General features: G+C 59.2%; 1 protein-coding gene across 4 annotated transcripts in view; it reads right to left on the reverse strand.

The window, feature by feature from the left end:
- The window catches only part of TNS2 (tensin 2), a 53438-nt gene extending 34361 nt beyond the window's left edge, over positions 1 to 19077 (reverse strand). Inside the window, exon 1 of one of the 4 annotated variants that reach the window (XM_074980042.1) lies at positions 18899 to 19077. Coding sequence is in view for 3 of the 4 variants with exons in the window: in XM_074980038.1 (XP_074836139.1) it covers positions 11313 to 11408 (96 nt within the window). In the remaining variant the exon portion in view is untranslated. Of the gene's footprint in view, positions 1 to 719; positions 901 to 4370; positions 4524 to 11312; positions 11446 to 18898 lie in introns of those variants that run through there. The other 3 variants (XM_074980038.1, XM_074980040.1, XM_074980039.1) reach the window with 3 other exon arrangements.
- Between the last annotated feature and the right edge of the window lie 4650 nt (positions 19078 to 23727).

The following is a 23727-nucleotide window of genomic DNA, read 5'->3' on the forward strand; positions in this document are numbered from 1 at the left end:
CCAGCACCACCCAGCACCAGTGCCAGGCCCTGCTGGGTTAACCCTTCCCTCCCAGGGCCCCTGCTGTACTTCTTTGCTCATGGTGCCCCTTGGAGCTCCGGGCCCTGCTGCGCTCTCTACTGATGGACTGCGATCTGGCCCTGGGACCTAGTAGGAGCCTTGGGCCACACGACGCCCAGCGCCCCACATTCCAGCCTCTCCTGCCGCTGTTCCAAGCCTGGACAAGCTCCGCTGGGCCAAGCTCCAGGCCCTGCCGATTAGCACAGCCCTGGCGCCCTGACAGCCCTGTCGTAAGGCTGGCCCTTCCCGAAGCTATTTCTGAGTCAGCCGGACATGGGACCTTCAGATGGCCCTGGCCCTCCCCGCAGCCCCCACCCGCAACATCCTTCCCACTGCCCGGGTGAGACGGCGCCTCTCACTGGCCTCCCTCATTTAGCACCTCCCCACGTTCCCCGGGTACCAGGGGAAGGTCAGACCCTCACGTGTGCCCGGGGGCCGACCGCCTCGAGCCTAGGAGTGGGGCTTGGCTCCAGGTGCCCCCCATGTGTAACCCCCACATCTGATCAGAACTGGACACCCCGGTGCCCTCCGTGTCCTCCCAGATCCTATGAGAGGGGCTTGACCCCCATTGTCTGACCCTACCCACTGCAGGGGAGTGAACCTCTCTTTCCCTCTCCCCCACCGCTGTCAGCTGAGTTGCGGGGGGAAGTCACACCTACCCTGCTGGAGCTTGGTACCCGCCTGCTCTCCCGCCGCCCCAGCGCCCTCAGCAGCATCTCCAAGGTCTTCCTAGGCGTCATTGCAGTGGGTGCGGTGCTGGGCTGGCCAGAGGTGCCGAGCCCCGTCCCCCTGGGCTCAGCGCCCCGGCCTGGCCAGTGCGTGTGCCCACCTGCGCCGAGGCAGCCCCATGCAGAGCAGCAGGTACAGGGGCTCAGCTCATCCCAGGCACAGAGAGCCAGTGCCACCAGCACGCCCAGCCAGCGGTCTGAGCCCAGGGCCAGGGCGCGTGGGATAGGATGTGAGGCTGGAAACAATGAGCCAGGGCCTGGGATCAGGACGAAGGGCCGAGCGGCTGTTTCCTGACTCACAATAGCGGCTTCCCTTCGTGCTGAGGTCACGGGGAAGGCTGCCGCGTGCGGGGCCCTGCCCGCTGGGCCCTGGCCCTGGCACGGTGACCCCACATGCCTGGGAGCACAGCAGCGGCCAGGAGTGGGCGTGGCTCCCTGGGCTGAGCACCGACACACTCAGAACACCCATGACGCTGCTCAGAGGCAGGCAGGAAACACTGGGGTGGGGGGGTGGCTCCTTGGGACCAGCTCTGGGCTTTATCTTGGGCAGCACAAGGCGCTCAGCCTCAGGCCTGGTGGGGTCCCCGACCCTCAGCCAGGCAGAGGCGGGCCGGCCCCAGGCACGGAGGCCCCAGCCCTGTGCCAAGGTGACAGGCTCAGGGTAGGATAAATGTGCACGCCCAGGCATCAGCTGTTGCCCCTCCCACCTCCCCCCCTGCAGAGCTGTGCTCCAGTCCTACCCCATCCCAGCCACCCTGCCCCATGGGGGGAGCCCCTGGCATGAGATGGCCAGGAGGAGGCCCTGGCTGGAAGACACCAGATCTGCTGGCAGTTCCCCTTTCCTCCCCCAGCCACTGGCCACCCAGCCCTGCTCTCGCCCACTCCTGCACTGCCCCTTCCACATGAGAGAGGAGCTCGGCTCCCTGAGGACGCGCCCGGGGTGGGTCAGGGTGGGGCTTGAACCCTGGGCTGCTGCAGGAAAAGGTACCTGATCGCACTGGCTGCACGAACAGGTCCAGGGTCCCCTCTGACTTTTTTCCCACCCCCTGCCTGGAATAAATTTTATTACGTGTGCCAAGACATGCACAAATGTGCACTACCGTAGAACCACAGGCTGCCGGCTGCTCTGGAGAGCGAGTTACAGGGCACAGTTCTGCCCTGCCACCCCAGAGAGGGGCCTCACTAGCTCTCTGCCTCTGCCCCTTCCCTGTGCCCAGGCGGCCGGCTCTCGGCTGCAGCTGATCTTGGCCAGGGCAGTAGGCAGCTTGGGGAGGTGCCAAGGTGCTGCCACAGGAGTCTTGTGACTGGATAATTAACCAGCACCTGGCAAATCCCCGCTGCGTGCCCTCGCCGCCCTGGCTCTGGGTTAACGACACAGGAGGGGAGGAAAGTCTAGTGCAGGTCCTGACTATCCCCACTGCTCCCCAAGTGCCTGGGGTGAGGCCTACGGTCCAGCTGCCAGGGAATCCCCTGCAGCTGCCCCACAAAGGCCTCGGAGCACCAGCAGGACCCACTTGAACTACCCTGGCTCTGGCTGGGCGACCCCTCCCCCGGGATGCCTCGGGATGGCCAGGAGCCGGTGCAGCTTTATGGGCTGAGCACCGACACACTCATAACACCCATGGCACTGCTGGCCCCTTCCCAGAGGCAGGCAGGAAACACCCGGGGCGGCTCAGGACTGGCCTGGGGCTCAGGACAGCTGGTTTCTAAGCCGAGTTCCGCTTCTGCCGCTGGGAGACCTGGGCCATCTTACAGCCCTGGCCTGTGCCTCAGTTTCCCCTCCCACCCTCAGTTTAGACCCTTCCGATTCCAACCAGGGTGGCTCTGCTGCCTCCACCAGCGGCCTGGGCTGCAGCAGGGGAAGGGGCACACCACCCTGCGGCGAGTTACACACAAACCTGCCCGTTAAAGAGGCAGGAATAGAACCCTGGAGTCCTGCCAGCCAATTTCCTGCTTTAACGACCAGGTGGGCTGGAGCCAAGCTGCCACAGCGCCTCCCACGCCCTCCCTCTGGCACCCGGGCCACCAGCGGCCCCAATGCAGGCAGGTGCTGTGCTGCCCATTGTGGGGGGGGGCAGGACAGCATGGAAACATGCACCCCTTAAGCTCCGCCTGAGCCAAGGCCACCCACAGCCCAGGTGCTGGGGGGGCGGGGAGAAACCCCCATGATTTGGGGGTGCTGCAGCCGTCCAGGGCACCCCACAGACCCCTCCCGCTCCCCGTGGGTCGGCAGAACAGAACCAGCATCGCTTTTGCAGGAAGGGTCCTGCCATTTGCAACCTCCCACTGGAGCCTGCAGGATAGAGGCCGGGGTGGGGGCGGGGGCGGGGGCGGGGACGGGTGCAGTTTGCAGCAGGGACCAGTATTTCCTGTATGCTGAGCAATGGAGGCTGCCCAGAAGAGAGTCGGGGCCGTCCGGCTGATCAGCAGAGCCCCCAGCTGGCAGCGGGGCTTTCCATGGGTGGTGCACATCTGCACACGCCTTGGTGCACATAACAAAATTTATTCTGCCCTGGATGGAAAGCATTAGAGGGAGCCCAGCCTGGGAGCCCCCTAGCATCAGCTCACCCGCTCTGGCCTCCAGGCCCTGCCAGGGGATGGACAGGCCCCGCTTCCAGCTCCACCCAGCCCTGGGAAGCAGCTGCCCCTTTAGGGCGAGGTGGGGGCGTCGCTTCCCTTCCAGAGCACCAACGTGGTTTTCAAGCTTCCAGAGCTGGGAAGGGAAGGGTTCTCTTTGCCGGCGCGTCCCCCCGGGGAGCAGCTGGGGGTGGGGGAGTGACTCAGCCCTGGGCTGGCCAGGCCAAGGCGGCCGCCACCGAGTGGCGCAGAAAGAGGCAAAGCATCAGATCTGGCATCCAAACAAGCACAGTGGGGTCCAGTTAGCCCAGAGCCCTGTTTTTCCACAGTGGCTGGAGCTAGCGGTTCAGAGTGGCTGAACACAACAGCCACCCTTGAGCAAATCCAGCCCTGTGGTCTCTCCCGGCCTGGGAACAAAAGCTTCCCTGGATAACAGTGGCATTGCCTGGGCTTCTGCCCTGGTCACTTTTGGGACGATAACGGTTGGAGAGAGAGCAGAAGTGGCCGCGCAATCCTATCCCCCAACTGCAGAACTAGTACGCACGTCTCCGCCTGGGCCCGGTCTGGTCTCGGTTAAACTGCTGTCAATCCGGAGTCACTCCGTTCACACTGCTTTGCGTTTAGCCTGGGGCTAACCACCGGCAGAAGCTGGCAGTGGGGCTTAGTGACTTCAGCCCTGGGGCTAAGGAGGGAGAAAGGAGGCCCTGGCTTGCTCTAATATCATTTCTTCCCCAGAAGTACCAGCACCTTCAGATCTTGCATTGATTTAAACCATCTGCAAAGGACTAGCTGCCTGCATGGGCCGCGCCCCTCCTCTGCCAGCAGAGAGGGGCTTTCCCCCACCCTAGCTCACCCCAAGAACGTCTGCCCTCAGCTGTGGGGCGTGGGGGTGGCCTGTGGTGCACAGATCAGATCCAACCATCTCAAGGTCCCTTCTGGCCTTAAATCCTACCTCCCAGCAGCCCAGAGACGCTGACAGCGGCCCAGGGCACCCCTGCCGCCTACCTTCATGCTGAGCTTGCCTCCCAGTGGCTGCCTCGGGCATCGCCGTCCCACCTTGGCCAGACAAAGGGGGGGCTCCGTCTTGTTCCAGCTGCCCCTGGCAGGGATCTGGCTTATTCCTGGATCTCCGGGTCGGAGCGAGTCCTCCGAAATGCAGCCCTGGCTTCCCTTAACCCAGAGCAGCGGGAAAACACACCCTCCCCTCCTCTTCCCAGCCCCTGTCCCACCCTCCTGGCAGGGAGGCCTGGCCTGCTGGCTTCCTGCCACCGGAGTGAAATCATCTAAGGCGGTGCGGCGGGGGGGATCCGCGTCAGACACAGGCAGCCCAGCAGCTGCTGGGAGCATTAATAGACCCACTCAGCCCGGGAGCCCCGCACAGCTCTGCCCTGGGAGCAGAAAGGGTTAATGGCGCGGGCTCTCAGCCCTAAGGAATCCGGGGGCGGGTGGTCCCTGGTTTCAGCTGGGCTGGGGCCATTCAGACTTGCTCCCCGAGCCCTGCATGCCCTGGCCGCGTAGCCCCCGTGCGGGGAATCATCGAGTCCTAGACCTCGGGAGGTCACGGTGTGACCCAGTGGGCTCGTGCTGGGCATTGTATAAACAGCCCCTGCCCAAAAGCGCTCACCCACCTACATGGGGTGGGAGGGGAACCCGAGGCACAGCGCGCTGTGTGTGTGCGTTTGCCCAAGTTTGACGACAGAGCCCGAAATCGAACCCAGGCATCCCTGCCCACTAGCCCACGCTGCCACTGGGCGCAGTGCTGCCCACGCTACCTTTTAACTCTGACGGGCCAGCTGTGCCCGTGCCCTGCTCTGCTCACTGACTCCCGTGTCTCCTTCCCTTCCCCAGAGACGCTGCCCTCGTTCCCAGGCCCGGCCTGACCCTGCGGGGGGGGGCCCGTAGCCCTCAGGAGACCCACACCCCTTCCTCTGCTTCCTGCGACCTCCACGGCGCGGAGCCGGCAGGGCCCAGCTCAGCCAAGGGAGACGGGAAGCCCAAGGAGTGGCTGCGGGCGCTGCACACTCCAGGGCATCGCCGGATGCGCTCTCCTCGCAGCTCCGTGTCCGTACGGCCCACGGTGCCGTGTCTCTACGGGGCAGTCAAGTGGGGCTAGTACAGCCCGTGCTGCCTCCTCCAAGGGGGCTGGCGAGTGCGCAGGGGGAATCTGGCCAGGGTTCCCTCTAACTTTTCTCCATTTGTGGGTGGAATAAATTTTGTTACACGCACCAAGGTTTGAGCAGATGTACACCACTCCCAGACACACACTGCCTGCTGGGGCGGGGGGTTCTGCTCATCAGCTGGGCAGCACCTGAATCTCTCCTGGTCTCAGCTTAGAGGGAACCCTGAATCTGGCCCCTTTGCTGCCTCAGTGGGGCAGGATCCCCCAGCTGAAGCACAGAGGGAGGCACAATCTGTGCTGGATTCTGCCCCCACCCAGCTCTCTGTGTGGGTCATGGGGTACCTCCTTGTGGGCAGGCACCAAGCTGCACGGGGCAAGACGTAGCTGGCAAGGGGGCTCCGGTTTTGGTATTAGCCTTTGGATTATCCGCACCCTCGCCCATCAGAGTCCCCAGCCCCTGTACGAACACCGAACCCCCAGCCCCTGCCCCGAAGAGCTGCCAGTTTCCGTACCCACCTTTCCAGCCGGGGGCCACAACCTGGCAGAGGGATCAGACTGGGTGGGGAGCAGTGTCCCCCCTGCCCTTTTTTTATTTCCATCCATGGGCGGAATAAATTTTATGTCCATGAGGCATGCGCAGATGGGTGCCACAAGTAGACACACAGGCTGCCGGCTCTGGCCACTCTGCCAATCAGCTGGGCAGCCCCTGAACCTCTCTTGGGCAGCCGCTGACAGGGAGCACTGGTGGGGAGCAGGACAAACCCCTCTTACCTCTGCTGCCCCGAATACGGCCAAGCCTCCAAACACATCAGCGGCTTCGATGTCTCCCCATTGGCTCTGGGGATGAGAGCGGCAGGCAGGGGATCAGGACACCTGGGTTCTTAGTCCTGGCTCTGGGAGGGGAGTGGGGACCAGTGGTTACAGCAGCGAAGGCCCCCTGAACGCTCGGGGTTCTGTGGCTCTGCAACAGCCTCACCGCACGACCTGGGCCAGGCCCCTTCCTGGCTGGGGTGGGATTGGACCGCCCCGGTCCCTGTCTAGGCTGGGGGCGCTTTGTGTTGGCCAGGCCCTTGGAGATGGGTGGTGGGAACCAGAGCTCTGAGCTTGTGACGCAGGATCTCAGGTTGGGGGAAGGGGCTCAGAGATGCGCCTGACAGCTGAGCAGAGGGCGAGACAGGGTGGCCTAGTGGGTGGGGCTCTGGAGTAGAACACAGGGGATGCGGGGTCTGGGCCTGGCTCGGTCCCAGGCCCCACGGCACACCCTTGGGTAAGGCCTGGCTGCTGTGCACGAGCGAGGCCTGTTGGCATGTCAGGGGGCTGCTGGGTGGCTGCCGTCCCCAAGGGAATCTGGAAGGGAAATGGGGCAGGGGGGTGCAATCGGCGGCTGATCCCAGCCTCCCTCCTGGGCTCGTCACCAGGCATTAGCCCTCCCATAGCCACCCCCTCTCTGAGCAGGGCCTGGCGGAGTTGCTGCATCCGGCGTCCTGGCTACTGTCACGCCATCCCGCCAGGCTCCCTGTCAGGGTAGCCGAGGAGGCTGTTATCAGGGCTGGCGCGGAGCCAGTTTTGCAGCAATTCAGCCCTGGCTCCAGCTCTCCCCAGGGCCTGGGGGTGGGGTGGGGGGGATGGCGCAGATAGGAGCCATGCCCAGGCGGCCGCAGAGCCCGGGAGCAGAGCGCAGGCTCCTGGATTGAGCTCCGCTTTCGCCCCACCCATGTTGCCAGTGGGGGGCAGCTGCAGACAAAGACGCAGGCCTGGCACAGCTCCTTGGCAGCCCTGAGAACACTGGGATGTGTGTGTGTATGGCGGGGGGGGGGGAAAAAAAATGACATAATGCACTGAGTTTGTTGGGTCTCAGCTGGGCACTAACTGGCCCCCTGGGGCTCAGGGGAATGTAGGTGGGTACAGGCTAAGGACTGCCCTCCCTGTACTCCAGCTGCGAGGTCTCTGCCCCCCCTTGGGCCTGGACTCTGCTGTCTGTGCCAGCGGAGCACACAGTGGGATGAGGGGCTCAAGGAAGGTTCATGGCAACTTGGTTGCTGGGCACTAGAACCCACGCCAGGCCCCTCAGTGAAGAAGGGAGACCAGGCCCCCCCGTCCCAGTACCGGCCAGAGGTGTGACCTGCCCCAGGAGCTGGGCTAGCGCAGATATCCCTGGATCTGCCTCCTGAGTCCTTCCTGACTGCGCAGATTCCAGCTCCTGGCCAGGAGCTCTGCTTCTGTCGGGTAGCCTGGGGGCAGCATTCCTGTAAGCTAAGCGCTTCAGCAGCCACCTAGAAGATTTAGGAGCTGCCCAGCTAATTAGCAAACCACCCCCCCCACCAAGCTGGCAGTGTGCATTGCTATTGGTGGTGCACATCCACAGCGCATGCAACAAAATTTATTTTGCCCCAGATGGAAACAGTACGTGGGAACCCCACTGGGCAGAGGTGTCCTTAATTAACCCTTTGCCAGCCCTGTCAGCGCAGCCATGTATGGGGCCCGAGCCCACGAGTGCCCTGCTGGCCCCCCTGGCTAGCATGGGCCACAGGGACAGGTGGGGGCCAGGGGCACAGGAAGGGGACCACTCCCCTATGCAGGGGGTTCTGGCTTCTCCAGGTGAGTGGGCTGGCTCCAGGACCAGGAGCCGGTGCAAGGGTGGCTGGGCTGTGGGGGTAAATGGGGCAGGGACTGGGGCATGGAGACCATGGGGTGAATGGTGGAGGCCAGGGAACAAGCTGTGGGGGTAGGGGAGAGGACTGGGAAGGAGTCGGGGGGCAGTAGGGCACAGCAGGGGTGTGAGGGTGGCATGGGAGTCAGGGTATGGGGGTTGGCACGTGCTGGGGACCCCCCTCCCTCGGTTCTCCAGCTGTGATGGGGTCCCTGCTCTCCCACTCGCTGGCTGACCGCCCCAGGAGCCACACAGGGAGCCCCTGAAGTCTCCAGCCTGTCACCGCATTGACACACTTCCCTCCCACCACATCTGGACTGGGGATTAGCCCCAGTTCAGGCAATGGCCAGCAGCCAGCCTGGGAAGGCAGTGGGGGCTAATGGGTTGGGAACCTCATGTTCCAGTCCCGACTCCGCCACAGACTTCCTGTGTGCCCTTGGGCAAGCCACTTCGCCTCACTGTGCCTCAGTTTCCCCCACAGGGCGATGGGGTTAATTGCCTGCCCTGCCTCACTGCGTGGCAGCCTGACAGCCAAGGGCTCTGCTGCCAGAGGTGTGCAGTAAAGCTGTGGGTGGGAGAGCTCCTGAGACACACCAAGCCATGGCTTGCCCTGGTGCCGCTAACCCTGCGCAGCTGGTGAGATCCATTGTCTGGTGTGTGGGCTCCTGGCCTCTGATGGCTGCAGCCCAGCTCCAGAGCCTTTGAAATTCCCCTGCAAACTTCCCCTTCTGCAGAAGGGGGATGTTGCAAGCTGCTCCCTGCGAGTGCCTCGGCCAACTCCCTGGGCATACAGCCACTGCCTCTATTCCACTCACCTGTCCCCCGGCTCCTAGCGATGGCAGAACAAGCTGCTGGCAGGGAGGTGAATTGCAGCAGCCCCCAGAGACAAATGAGGGCCCCATAGACCCAGTCCTGGCCAGGGCTCCTTCTAAGTTTTTTCCATCCAAGGGTGGAATAAATTTTCTCATGTGCACCACGAGAGAAACACAGGCTGCTGGTAGCTGGGCAGCTCCTGATTCTCTCCTGGGCGGCCGCCCAAGCTCTCAGCTTACGGGGAACCCTGGGCCTTGCCCCACAGAATTTGCAGGCTGGGGAGCAAAGGGGAAGGTGGCAGAGTCAGTGGCAGATCTGGAAATGAGTGCGCCTGTGCCTGCTGCCTCGCACCATGGACCTGGAGACTCCTGGCCAGGACCAAAGAGTGCGGCTGGTGAGCGGAGAGCAGCCAAGGAAGGGTCAGTTCACCTCATTCTGCCCTTTCTGCTGTCACTAAAACCCCCTACGGCTGCTGTTTCACTTAGCTTAGGAGAGATCCAGCTACACATTGTTGCAACTCCTGTTCTACCCAGCCGCTGTGCTCAGGCTAGGGACATTTTTAGATTGACTCAGGAATCCCCTGTCCCAAGACTCCAGGCTCCGTGATCTGGCTGCTCACTTCAAAGAAAGGACACGTGACAGTGAGTGCCCCAAAGGTAGCCAAGAGTGGGGCGGGGAAACCGAGGCACAGAGCAGGAATGCAACGCAGCTAATGTAACCGCCAACAGGAGGACTCGAACCTGGGACCTCTGGAGCTGAATGCAGGAGCCTCTAAGGTGTGAGCGAAAAGCTTGGGCTCTCTCAGCTAAGCCTGCCAAGAACTCCAGGGGTTTTGACCACCAAAGAAATGCACTCGCCAACACCTCCCACCTCCTCTGCTAGAGGGTGCTGTTCCTCCCCCTGGGAGGGTAGAGGGGGGCAATTCTGGCCAATGTTGCCTCTAATTATTTTCCACCCATGTGTGGAATAAATTTTGTTATGTGTGCCCAGATGTGCACCCCCATAGACCACAGGCTGCCAGCCGGGGGCTCTGCTAACCGGCCGTGGGGCATTGGAATCTCTCCTGGGCAGCCGCCCAAGCGCTCGGCTTACAGGGAACACGGATTTGGGCCTGTTGATTCCATCAGTTGGTGCCACTGAATTCCAGCGGCCTCCTGCCAGCAGAGGAGATCCTCAGGAACTCCTTGTGAGTTCCCACGTCTCTCCATGCTCCCTCTTCTAACCCCCCTGCCCCAAGAGCGACCCCTCGCCTTCTCACCCCTCCTCGGCACAGATCAGACCTCCCCAAGCAGCTCTCACCCACGTGCTCTCTGCTCCCTTTGCTCCGACCAACACCCCCCACCCCCCCATCCCTCGCATCAGGTTTTAACCTCAAAAAATGCAAAGAACGTCCTCCGGATCAGCGGCCGCCAAGGAGGCCGGAGGAAGCCACTTGGCGGAAGGGCTCCCAGCCTGGGCAGGAATGTAGAGAGGCCGGCAGGCCTGGGGCAGGCCCTGTGCCGGGGGGAACACACACACAGCACAGAAAGGGGCTGTATGTTCCCAGCTGGAAAAGTCCCCAGTTCAGCAACTCTCTGGCTCCCCGTTAAACCCACCTTGCCAGGCGAAAGCACCAAGTGGCATCCGGGAGGGATCCGTCGTTCGGTGCTTTCACCTGGCAAGGCGGGTTTGACAGGGAGCCCCGCCACGGCTGCCTCCTGGCTACCGTACCCGCCCCTTGCGTGGTCCCTGGGAGGGGGCTGAACACCCCCTGGCAGCCCAGGAAAAGGTCCCCTCCTCCCTGAGCCCTCTTTGCAAGTGCAGCCTGATATCCCGCGGAACTCACCGCCACAGGATGCGGCTTGGCGGTCAGGGGTGGAACCCATCATTGCATTGGGGGGGCCGCACCATTCCATGGGGGGGGCGTGCACCGTTAGCTGGGTTGCAAACTCAGCGTTGGGGGGGGGTCAGGAAGCCCCTTTCCCCCGTGACACGGCTCTTGCCGGATTGTCCCTGCTGGGGGCTGTTGCTCCCCCTCGGAAGCGGCCGGCGCCGGGCGCAGGTCTGCCCGGGCCCTGCCCTGCTCCACTACGACCGACCCTTTTGCCCAAGCTGGGAAAGGGGGGGGGCCGGGCACCCCCAGGGGAGCTGATTCCCGCTACGACTCGGGGGCCAACCCGGGGAGTTCCCGGCTCCTCTCTCCCGTTGAGCCCCCCCGCCCCTTGGGGCCAAACAACCGTGACCCCACCCACGGCCGGGCGCACGTGGCCTCCCACCCTCCCCCCCATGCTGCGCCTCCTCCCGGCGCGCCCCCCCCAGCTGTTCGTCACGTGACCCCCCCGCGGGCGCCCCCCCGCTCCTTGCTGCGCACTTCCCCGCAGCGCACCTTGGTCAGCTGCGTCCCCGTCCCGCGGCCTTGGCGCCCCCGGGGCGGATGGCAGCAGCGGTGACCGCAGCAGTCGGAGCCGCTCCCCCGGCCCATGAGGTCCCCGCGGCGCTCTCGGGCGGCCCCGCTGCGCCGCCGGGTCCCTTCCCTCTGGCGCTTTGCAAAGTGCCTGGAAAACTCCTCCCCCCGCCCTGCCCCCCCGACACAGCGGGTCCGCCCCATGGCACAGCGACGTCAGCCCGAGCCCGGGCCCGGGCCGGGGGGGGGCCCCGTAAGCAGGTGGGGACGGGAGGCGCGGCCGGGCCGGCGGGGAGGGGTCCCAACCTTTGGGGCTAACAAGGTTGCCCGGGGGGGGGTGTACAAGGACGGGACCCCGGTTGCAGGACGTGCGGCCGAGCCGCGGGAAGGGATAATTGGAACCAGATTGCGGCTCTGCAACCCCTCCAGAGCATCTAGAGTGAGTGAGTGTGTGTGTAACCCCTCCAGAGCATCTAGAGTGAGTGTGTGTGTGTGTGTGTGTGTAAGTAACCCCTCCAGAGCAACTAGTGTGTGTGTAACCCCTGCAGAGCAACTAATGTGTGTAACCCCTCCAGTGCAACTAGTATGTGTGTGCAACCCCTCCAGAGCATCTAGAGTGAGTGTGTGTGTGTAACCCCTCCAGAGCATCTAGAGTGAGTGTGTGTGTGTGTGTGTGTGTGTGTGTGAGTAACCCCTCCAGAGCAACTAGTGTGTGTGTAACCCCTGCAGAGCAACTAATGTGTGTGTAACCCCTCCAGTGCAACTAGTGTGTATGTGTGTGCAACCCCTCCAGAGCAACTAGTGTGTGTGTAACCCCTCCAGCACAACTAGAGTGTGTGTGTGCAACCCCTCCAGTGTAACCAGTGTGTGTGTGTGTGTGTGCAACCCCTCCAGAGCAACTAGAGTGTGTGTGTGTGTGCAACCCCTCCAGAGCAACTGGGGGGGTGTGTGTGCATGCGCAACCCTCCAGAGCAAAATGTGTATGTGTGTGTGTGTGTTTCCTTCCGGCTCCGGGGCTGCCTGGGGGCTGCAGCCTCACAGCTGGGCTGGCAGGAGGAAGGAGCTTCCCGCCCCCTGCCTCCTCTGCCAGCCCAGCCACATGGCCAGGAATCAGATCAGATAAGGGGGGAAATGAAGGAACAGGGCTGCCACTGAACAAGCTGCTGGAAGGGGTGGGAGCCGGCAGGAGGGGGCTGGGAGCAGCCCCCCCCCAGCTTTTGAACCCCCCTGCAAAGACAGAGGTAGTTCAGGTCGTGCTCATTAATTAACTGCTGCTGCTGCCAAGGGCACTTTCCATCCCCTCACCAATGCTCCCTGTACACTGAGCGCTTGGGGGGGCCGCCCAGGAAAGATTCAGGGGCCGCTCGGCTGATCAGCAGAGCACCCACAGCCGGCAGCACGGGTGGCGCACACCTGCTCGGGCCTCGGTGCACGCAACAAAATTTATTCTGCAGATGGACGGCCGAAAAAAAAAAAGAATCACGGCCCTGCCCCAGAGCACAGTGTGGGGGCGGCAGAGGATGAGGGATTGGGTGATGGAGCCTAGGATAGAACCCAGGCGTCCTGACCCAGCATTGGGAAGTGCTGCCTCGGTGCTGTGGGGTGGGGGCACTGGAGCCATCATCCCCCAAGGGAGCTGGGGCTGACATGAAGCCGGATTGAGTCTCTGATAGGTGGAAGGGATGGGGGGAGCAGGGGGCTGGCCGCCGAACAGCAGCCTCTGCTGCTCCCCCCCTTGCGGCTCCCCGGCTCCCAGCTCCCCCACCACGACCGCAGGGCTCAGTGGAGCCAAACTGTTGCCCCAAGGTGAGGAGTTGACCTGGAGCACCGCAGGGCAGGTGACTGACAGATCCCTTCCTGCTGCCGGGGGGAGCTGAGTCCCACTAGGTGACAGAGGAGACGTGTGCTGCTCCAGGCAGCAGAGGAGACACCGGATGGGCACTCAGGAGGCTTGTGGGCTATTGCCCGCTCGGCCGCTGCACTGATAGGGCAAGTCATTTACCTCCCCTGGGCCCAGCTCCCCCACTAGCCTTTCCCCGGCTTGCTGCCAGGGGAACCCGCCCACCTCCTGGTTGTGGGTCACTGTCCGACGTAGCAGCACCCAGACCACTCACAGACAGGAAGAATGATTTTCCCTCCAGCCCGAGCTGAGAGCCAGCTGGCTTTTAGCTGGTGCAGTAGTGGCTCCTGCACTCAGCTCCAGCGCTCCCAGGTTCGAGTCTCCCTGTGGGTGGTCACACGCGCTCCCTGCATCCGCACAGGGTCTCAGTTCCTGTGATCAAAGACCTTCTACCGGCTGTGGGCAGGGGAGAGGGTCCGGTAAGCATTCCCATGGCTGCGCTGCCTGGGACTAGAGGGGGAGGATCTTGGCATGGCAGAGCCAGCTCCCTCCAGAGGGGATATCCCAGAGCAAGACAGGCCCATTTTGCAGCTGGAGCTGCTGGGGTTTCCAGCCGCTGTATTTGGGGCCACTCCCGTTCGCAAGGCCGGTTGCAGCAGGACCTACAGCCTGGTGCTTTGGGGTACTGCAGGATCTGTATCTCAAGGCTCCACAGAGCAGCTGTGCTGCTGGCATCAACGTCCTTTGGACCAAGGGTGTGCACTCCAGGCAAAGCCCACGGACGAGTCTCAGCACCAGGGTTCCCTTTAGCTGAGCACTTGGACAGCCGCCCACGAGACATTCAGCTGCCGCCCAGCTGATTAGCTGAGCGCCCCAGCGGGCACCCTGTGCTTCTCTGGGTGGTGCACATCCACACTGGCTTCCATGCATGTGACAAAATTTATTCCGCCAGACAATATGAGCAGGACCTCTGCTCTGCGGGCACAGCGGCAATCGGTCACTGGAGCAACATCTGCCAAAAGCAGCAGCACATCTGGGCCTTGATGCTCCATTCACTCTAATCCCCAGTGCTCCCAAGCCAGGCACCTAGCACGGCCTCAGCTACCTCTCAGGGACTTCTTTGGGACCCGCTTGCCCTGAGTTTCTTCCCCAGCCGAGCCCAAACTCTGAAGCCATCACTGCCCCCAGGGGAGACAAGCAGATGGCACTCAGCCCCCGAGGGGTGTCTGCCAGCAGGGTGTGGGGCACATGAGTGACTCTCCATCATCTCTGCCCTCATCAGAAGGGTAGTTCTGAGTTCTGCTCTCAACCTGCTCTCTGATCTTAAGCTTCCTGGGCCTCCATTGTCCTTCCTGTCTTCTGTCCAGCTGGTGTCTGAGACCTTCCAGGGCTGCTTCGCCCTTGGCTGGGGAAATCCACTGGGTGTTACTATCCCAGCAACAAACTTCCCTGATGCACACAAGCTGTTTGCCTCTGTATAGCTGCCCCCATCTCAGTCCAGGCTCCTCGGAGCTGGCCTCTGGGTCTCATTTCCAAGGTGACAGAGAGTGAGAGAGACATTCTGGATGGAGCTCAGCTCCAGGGAATGGGGGAGAGCCCAAAGCTGAGCACGGTGGAAGTGTCTCCCTGTTTCATTGCTGGGAATAAGTTGGCTGGGCAGAGACTGGTGCTACGGACAGGAAACCATCACTGAATTCTGCCTTGTTCCATTGAATCATGGGGGGACGGGGATCTGGGGCGAAGGGTCCCTGCGAAAGGAGACCCAGCACGCCACTTTGGGGAGAGTTGCAACTGTCCCACGCGTGGTATGGGGGCAGGCGGGAAGGGGCTGGGAGCTGCACAATTGGGTGGAAAAACTCAGGTTCCAAGTCAGCCAGAGTTCAGCCTTAAAAATAGCAACACATGTCGTGGCCGCTGGCTGCGAGGCTGCTTCAAAACAACGCACTCGCATGTTTATCTCCCTGATCTGCCTCCGCCATCCACTGCGCCCCCTCGGAGGCTTTCGAGCCCCGGCTTGTGCCAGACTCTCCATTAACCCCTGTGCGTGCTTGCATCGTGTACGTGGATGGCAGGCCCTGAATCGTGGGACCTCCTGAGTGGAGCCTGGAGGCCAGAACCAGAGAAGCATGAGATTCTGTGCTCACCGTCCCTGCAGTGAGGTCATCTGTGACATCAGGTGTCAACAGGCAGCGTAGCAGCTGGAGTCATGGCCAGCTGCAGCATCCTACATAGAATCCTAGAATCCTGGGGCTGGAAGGGGCCTCCGGAGGTCCCATCGACTGCAGCCCCCCGCCCAAAGCAGGATCAACCCCAACTAAATCAGCCCAGCCAGGACTATGTCCAACTGGGACTTAAAAACCTCTAGGGATGGAGATTCCACCACCTCTCTCAGGAACACATTCCAGTGCTTCACCACCCTCCTAGTGAAACAGTTTTTCCTAATATCCAACCTAGGCCTCCCCCACTGTAACTTGAGACCATTGCTCCTTGTTCTGCCACCTGTCACTACTGAGAACAGCCTCTCTCCATCCTCTTCAGAGCTCCCTTCAGGAAGTTGAAGGCTGCTATGCAAATCACCCCCTCACTCTTCTGCAAACTGAATAAGCCCAAATCCCACAGCCTCTCCTGGTAGGTCATGTGCTCCAGCCCCCTGATTATTTTCATTGCCCTCCTCTGGACCCTCTCCAATGTGTCCACATCCTTTCTACACTGGGGGCCCTAGAACTGGATGCAGTACTCCAGATGTGGCCTCACCAGTGCTGAATAAAGAGGAATAATCACTTCTCTACAGCTGCTGAAAATGCTCCTCATAATGCACCCTAAGAGGCCGTTAGCTTTCCTGGCTCCAAGGGCACACTGTTGACTCATATCCAGCCTCTCATCCACTGTAATGCTCAGGGTCCTTTTCTACATTTCATCCCCTCGGCTACAGTAGCACAGTGGCAGCCTTGGTGGTGACTTTGCCGTTGGAGCCAGGCAGGGGCGGGAGGTCTCACTCTCTCCCTTGGCCTGGGTCTCACCCATTTTGCATCTTCAGATGCTGCCCTCCTCTATGCAATGTTGGCTGGGGTTCAGGTGTGGGGCTGCCTCAGTGCTAGCCCAACACTTGGATGACCAGCTGGGGCTTCCCCAGTCCTGGGGGGTGCTGGCTGGAGGGGGGCCAGCCTCCCCAAAGGGGAAGGGTTCACCAGCCACCCAGAGAACCTGGCAAACTTCTCCCTTCACTTCAGGTTTTGTGACTGACTTCCCAGCCGGCCTCAGCCACCTTTCATATTCAGTCCAGCTGGAGCAGTGCAGGACATGCCCTGGGGGCACACAGCTCCTCCACATGTTCTCCTGGTTGGTCGGAGGGGCATTAATGCAGCTGCCCTGGCTGAAACTCCTGCTAAGGAAGAGCTGGCAGCTTGAGGGGGACACCTGAGACAGCACCTCAGCCACAATTATGTATATATATGTAGAGAGAGAGAGAGAGAGAGAGAGAGATCCATCTCATAGAGCTGGACAGGACCTCCAGAGGTCATTAAGTCCAGCCCCCTGCCCTCTTGGCAAGACCAAGCACCATCCCTCACATCTATTTGCCTTAATCCCTAACTGGTCCCCTCAAGGACTGAATTTACAACCCTGGGTTTAGCAGACCACTACTCAAACCACTGAGCTATCCCATCCCCCCAGTCGCAGGAGCTTATGGCCAGCAGCCTGAGCGCACTGCTGGAATCTTTTTTGCCTCATTGTACCTGGATTCCATCGGCCGCTCCCTCCGTGGGGCCAGGCCGGGATTAACAAAGGAGCAGCTGAAATCAATGCTAGAAGAAGCCTTTTTAAGCTCTCCCTGGAATCCTGAAAACCCCTTTCCAGCTGGCTGATGTCCTGTTCATGGTCTTTGAAATTAACGAAGGGCTGGGGGTTGATGTCTCTGCACCAACTGCTTCTTTCTTTCTAAGGACTCTGGTAAGAACAGCCACACTGGGGCAGACCGAAGGTCCATCTAGCCCAGTATCCTGTCTTCTGCCAGCGGCTGATACCAGGGGGCCCAGAGGCCATGAACAGAACAGGGGATCAACTGATTCCTCTTCCTGTCGCCCATTCTCACCCTCTGACAAACCGAGGCCAGGGACACCATTCCTACCTCGCCTGGCTAATAGCCTTTGATGGACCCCACCTCCTTAGATTTATCCAGCTGCCGAAACAAGCTCCATCTCTCGCTGGACATCTGAGTCTTCCCAGCCACGATCGGGAAAGAGGAGATTAAGGAGGAGAGTTTGGGTCTGATCTACTGGTGGAGCTGCCCTTCAGGGCTGCCCCTGCTGTAACTGCACAGCTGAGAGGAAGGCCAGCGTTCCCTGCAAGCTGAGCGCTTGGGTGGCTGCTCAGGAGATACAGGTGCTGCCCAGCTGATTAGCACAGCGCCCCCCGTTGGCAGCCTGTGTGTCTATGGGTGGTGCACATGTGCACAGAACTTTGTTCTTGGTGCACAGAATAAAATTTATTCTGTCCCTGCAGGGGGTGATCTCAGAGGGGTCGCCAGGTTAGTTTGTAGCATCACAAAAACCAAGCAGGCCTGTAGTGCCTTGAAGACTAACAAATTCATTGATTAGGCAACGAGCTTTCATGAGTAAGACCCACTTCTTCACCTTGTCAGATGAGATAATAAGAATCCAGGGTTTATATGGAGGAGGAAAAAAAGCCGGGGTGGTGGTCACTAGACATTAATGTTGGAAGCAGGACCAAGGAAAAGAACAGAAAAGGGCACATTAGTCCTGCCAAGGGCCACCAGATCGACATCCCAAGCCCCTCTGCAGAGAGGTGACGGAGGCCATGCTCACACCTCTTCCACAGGTGAGGGCATAGTCTGGAGGGAGCTGGGAGCCAGCACGCAGCATGCCTGCCGTATAGGGATCCCCCGAAACAGCCAGCCCCTTCCCTCCACAGCAATCAGAGCACGTCACCGTCCCTAACTGAGCGACCCTCACGCCCTGATGTGTGACAGGGCAGAGCTATTATTCTCCTCATAGAGAGGGGAAACTGAAGCAAAGAGTGGCTGACAGATAAAACGGAGAATTGGCCCCAGGTCTACCAAGGTGCTAACCTCTGGGGGACTCTTTCGCACCAAACAGAGGTGAGCTCAGCTCGTACCTACTGTCTCTGCTGGCCTGGGAGTCCCTCTCTTGATTAGATCTCTGCTGAGGGCCAGAGTGGGACGCACCTGGCAGACACGCCACTTCGCTAGACAAAGCCCTGACCTGACAGCAGGGCCCAGCGCTGGTTGTTAGGAGTCACCGTGGCTCTGACGCAGCCTGGCCCTGCATCGGAGTCCCCAGCCACCCCCACTTGTCGCTCCATAATGCCAGCCAACCTCTCTGCCTTCACGACAGGCCCGCCCCCCCCAGGATCTGGGCCGCAGCAGAAGGCCCACGCATTCGGCAAGGCTGCAGCGGCTGCCCCACCTCACGGTCTCACCGGTGGCCCTGGGGAAATAGGTGCAATTCGTGGCCAATGAAACCCAGGGCATTGTAAGAAGTGAGAAAGAAATTCAACATCCTTCAGGGCCCAAAGCACCTTGGAGGCTATCAGGGCTTGGAACGGGGTCTTGCTCCCTGTGCCGGCTACCAACCTGCTTCTGCCAGCTGGCTGGGGAGGTTGATCCTGGTCTGCAAAGCCAGGAAGGGGTCAGCAATCTGCTAAGCTAGCGATTGGGTCGTCCCCCTGCCACGTCACACAAAAAGCAAACCTGATTCTGGGACGCATTCACAGGAGCGTTGTGAGCAAGACACGAGAAGCCATTCTGCCGCTCTACTCTGCGCTGATCAGGCCTCAGTTGGAGGACTGTAGCTGGTTCTGGACACCAAACTTCAGGAAAGAGGTGGAGAAATTGGAGAGGGTCCAGAGAAGAGCAACGAAAAGGATTAAAGGTCTCGAAAACATGACCTATGAGAGAAGAGTAAAAAAATGGGGTGTGTTTAGTTTGGGGAAAAGAGAAGGCTGAGAGGGGACATGATCGCAGCTTTCCAGTACCTAACAGGGTGTTACAAGGAGGAGGGAGAAAAGCTGTTCTCTTTGGCCTCTGATGATATGGAAAGAAGCAATGGCTGTAAATGGCAGCAAGGGAGGTTTAAGTTGGACATTAGGAAAAAAATTCCTGACTGTCAGGGTGGTTCAGCACTGGAATAAATTGCTTAGGGGAGGTAGCAGAATCTTCATCACTGGAGATATTTAAGAACAGGTTGGACAAATATCTAGCAGGGATGATCCAGATGGTGCTTGGTCCTGCCATGGGGCCAGGAGACTGGATGACCTCTTGAGGTCCTTTCCAGTTCTAGTATTCTATGATTCTGAAACCATGTGTAGCCTTACTGACCCTACTGTTCTATCAATGAAACCTTGGCCAATCCCCCCGCTCCCCTGTCCACAGCTTCTCACTCTGAAGTTTATCTAGGGTCGGCCTCGATCAGCCAATAGGCGTCAGAACTAGAACTGTGTGTTGCAGAATAGGTTTTTCAGTTCACTGGTGCCTCCGACAGGGGAAAACAAAATTGTTTCAGGTCCAGCCAAAATGAAAATGGCCATTTTTGGCCAACTGAAAAGTCAAAAAAAGTCACTTCATTTGAGATTTTGACTCGTAGAATGTTTGTAATTTTTTTCCCCACAAATAAAAGCGAAGGAAATTTTGAAATGAACGTCATTTCAGACAGAGATGTTTGGATTCTTTTGGAATTTTTTCTTTTAACTGAAATAATGCGTTGAAACTGACACAAATTTGCAAAATATTTTGGTCGACCCAAATCTGCATTCTTTTCAGGGAAAAAACAATGTTGAGCTGAAAAACGTCTTGGCTCTAATTAAAGCTGCTACTTACCTTGTCTATACAAGGGTTCTAACACATCCACCTTTACCCCAATGAAGATGAGGCCCCCATGTTTGTACAGGGCCTGGCACAAGGGAGCCTGGATTATGGGTGGGGCTTCTAGGTGCTACCCTACTACACCTAATAAAGCAGCAGCACAAAAAAAGGCCCTAAGGCCATTTTCTTCCTTTGCAGGCCACTTTTTAAGGCAAAGCCCACGGCTGCCAACACAGACAGTCCCAGGAGAACACCTCAGTCTCCGCATCCTGTGCTTGCAAAAATGTGGCTGCAAATGTGTACACAGATGTGAGTCACAGCAGAACAAAGGAGGGCTTTCAACAGCTGGGACGGGCTAGGGGAGCGTAGAATTGGTAATCACAGGCATGCTGGTGATTGAACATAAAGGGAACTGCGAGAAGCTTAAAGGACAGCAAGGGGCAGAGGGGTGGGGCAATCACTGCGTGGTTAAAACACTGGCTGTGTCTCAGGCTACCTTGGTTCAGCTCCCACACTCCTCAGCTGTGTCATTTAGATGTCATAAAACATGGCTCATCATTATTATTCACGCTGCAGTAGCACCTCTGAACCCTAGTGATGGCCCAGCTCCCGCCTGTGCTCGATGCTGCACAAACACAGCACATAAAGATGCAACTGCCCACTCATTGTTCTTTGCAAGCTGAGCACCTGGGTGGCCACCCAGTTGATTGGCAGAGTGCCCACAGCCGGCAGCCTGTGCTTCTACTGGTGGTTCACATCCACATGTGCTTTGGTGCACATAATAAAATTTATTCTGCCCATGCATGGAAAAAATTAGAGGGAACATTGTTTCCCCATCCAGCCCCAAAAACCTCACCATATAGAGATGGGAAGGAGGGTAAACTGAGGCACAAAACAACTTGCCTAAGGCTGATGCTGTGTTAACCAGCTCATTAGTTATTATTCCTAGTATGCTGGCCCCAGACTGACTCGGGTGAATAAGAGAGCCCTTGCCCGGAGGAACCCTTTGCTGGTGCTGTTTAGGCTGTAGGCCCTTCTAGGAATAGGGGCCGACTCTCCTGTTGCCTCTGGGCTCTTAAGCTCATCTGTGCGCCACTTCACTGCTCTTAGAAAAGTGGAGCTGGACCAGCTGCAGCTCACCAAGGCCAATCCCTTCCAGCTGCTGGGAGATTTTAAACGGACAGGTGACTTTGCAAGGCTGGGGTCTGACTGGAGCAGCAGCATTGATCACCATTCCAGCAGGGGCACCCCTTCTTCTGCCCCCTCCGCCCAGTGCCGGGCCAGGACCCCCAGCTGCTGCAGAGAGACCAGAAGTTGCTTGGAGTGTAGAGCATTGGTAAGGTTGCATCTGTGGGTCCCCTGCAACTTCCTGCCTGGGTAAGGCACCGTCAGCACTCTGGTTCCGAGAGCATCAAGAGGTGCCGATAGAGATCAGGGCACTGCCCAGGCCCCTGTGAGAAACCAGCCGGGTTGAATAACCAAGACAGAAAAGCGGGGCAGGGAAGAAAGCCCAGAGGCACAGAACAGGACCCTGGCAGAGTATTCCATAAGCTGATTGCTTGGGCAGCCACTTGGGGGAGATTCAGGTGCTGCCCAGCTGATTAGCAGAGTGCCCACAGCCCGTGTTTCTATGGGTGATGCACATCCACGCATGCCTCGGTGCCCATAAAATTTATTTCACCCATGGATGGGGAGAAATTAGAGGGAACCTTGGTCAGTGGCAGAGCTAGGAACGGAGCCGTCTCTTCCGGCTCTCTGCGCAGAGCCATCTTCACGGCCCAGGCACACTACAGCTAACAGGTTAGACTCCCAGAATCCGTCCTACCCTTTCCGCTAGCGCCAGGGAAACCGGATTCCCACCGGACAGTGTGGCTCCTTCTAATATACTAGGACAAAGGCCGGAGCTTTCCATGGCACAGAGCCTGCTGTGGCCCCTTGAAAAGAGCTAGAACGATTCCACCAGGGAAAGAACCCTGGATCACCTTAATGTGCTTCGTACAGGTCACTGCCACCTAGGGCTCACTGAACGTTGTTGGAGGCTCAGGACCAAGCTGAAACAGACTCAGTTTCTCTAGGGGCTACAGTGGGGCAACTCCCAGCTTACAGCAGAGTGGGCCATGTGACAGTTTTAGGATGCCTCAGTTTCCCCATCATGAAAGTGGAGGCTTTTAGAGGATTTCTGCCACAGGATGGTTGAGAAATAGATCAAATCAATGAGACGGGCCAAAAAATATCCAGGTAGTTCAAACTTCCCCTCCAGCCTTCAAGGAAAAGCCATAGTAAAGAATAGGAGAGAGAAGGGTTGTAGATCCCAACTCGGTTATTCACAAGTACCTTCCAGTCACTTGTGGTGAGCGAAGGTGATGGCTGCAGGAGCGTCCCACAAGCACATGTGCAAAGACAGATTTGCACGGCTGCTTAACAGCTGAAAGAGGAGGGACAAGCCAAGAAACCATGTGGTTCAGGTCGGGCGCAGCAGCCAGTACTGGAAGCAAGAGGCGATCCAAGTCCCAGCTTGGAGTTTCTCCTCTTACCCATTCTCCTCTCTCCTTCACTGACTTGTCCCCACAAGGTGGTCTCCCTGAACGATCAACCGCTGCAGGCTGGGGCGTGACTCGACCCCATGCTAGGCTGCCATGTGCCATTTGCGTGCACTTTGCTGGGGCATGGGTACAGCTGGGAAAAAGACCTGGCTCAAAGCGCAGAGGTGGAGGTTAACACCCACCAGCCGGGCATGCATCAGCAACAGATGGCCCACAGCAGGGTACTGCCGGGTCAATCCACAGCCCAGCTTGCTGCGGTCTACTGGCCGCTCCCACGCTGCTTCAAGCGCAGTCAGAGAGCTCTCGGTGCTACTGGCATGCAAGTAACAGAATGTCTGCTTTTAAATCCATTATTGCCAACTCTGTTCACGTATCTATTCAAGTGACGCCATCACGAGGCCTAACCACATCAGCTGCACCATCAGGGGCTCAACTGCCCACACAACCGCTGTGTGACCTGTGCCCTCGTGCGCCAGCCAATGCACCTCTGCCATGTACATTGGACAAACTGGACAGTCTCTGCACCGAAGGATAAAGGGACATAAGTCTGACATCAGGAATCGGAATACGTATAAACCTGTCGGGGAACCCTTTAACCTCCCTGGGCAGACAACAATAGGTTTTAAAGTAGCCATTCTTCCACAAAAGGATTTTACCACAAAATTACAGCGGGAGAATGCATTGGATAAACCCCTCCGTGTTTCCTGGAAGATGAGTGCAAGGGCAGCTACCCAACAGAGATTCAGGTGCCGCCCGGCTGACGAGCAGAGCACCCGCCGCCAGCAGCATATGTATACTGGTGGTGCACCTCTGCACATGCACTAGTGCATGCAACAAAAATTATTCTGCACATGGATGGGGGGGAAAAAAAAAAATCAGGGAGGACATTGAAACCCATAAGCCCCAGGCTGTGGTCAAGGCTTCCCCTCAGCTTGAGGACAGCCAATCAGCCCCTATTCGGGGCATTCTCCGATTCCCGCCCCCACACCCCTTCCCAGCCAGTTCCACTAGGTTTCCGCTAACTGCGGATCCCTTCCCGCAGCAGGGTGGTGACCTGGATGGTGCTGATTTTCCAGCTGCTGCTGCACCTTGCCAAGAGCACTGTTCCTAACCCAAGCCTGACTGTTAACTGGGGACAGTAGCTTGGCATTAAAATTGGCCTCAGAAAGCCATCTA

This window comes from Carettochelys insculpta, chromosome 29 (assembly GCF_033958435.1).
Source record: "Carettochelys insculpta isolate YL-2023 chromosome 29, ASM3395843v1, whole genome shotgun sequence".
Lineage (NCBI taxonomy): Eukaryota > Metazoa > Chordata > Testudines > Carettochelyidae > Carettochelys > Carettochelys insculpta.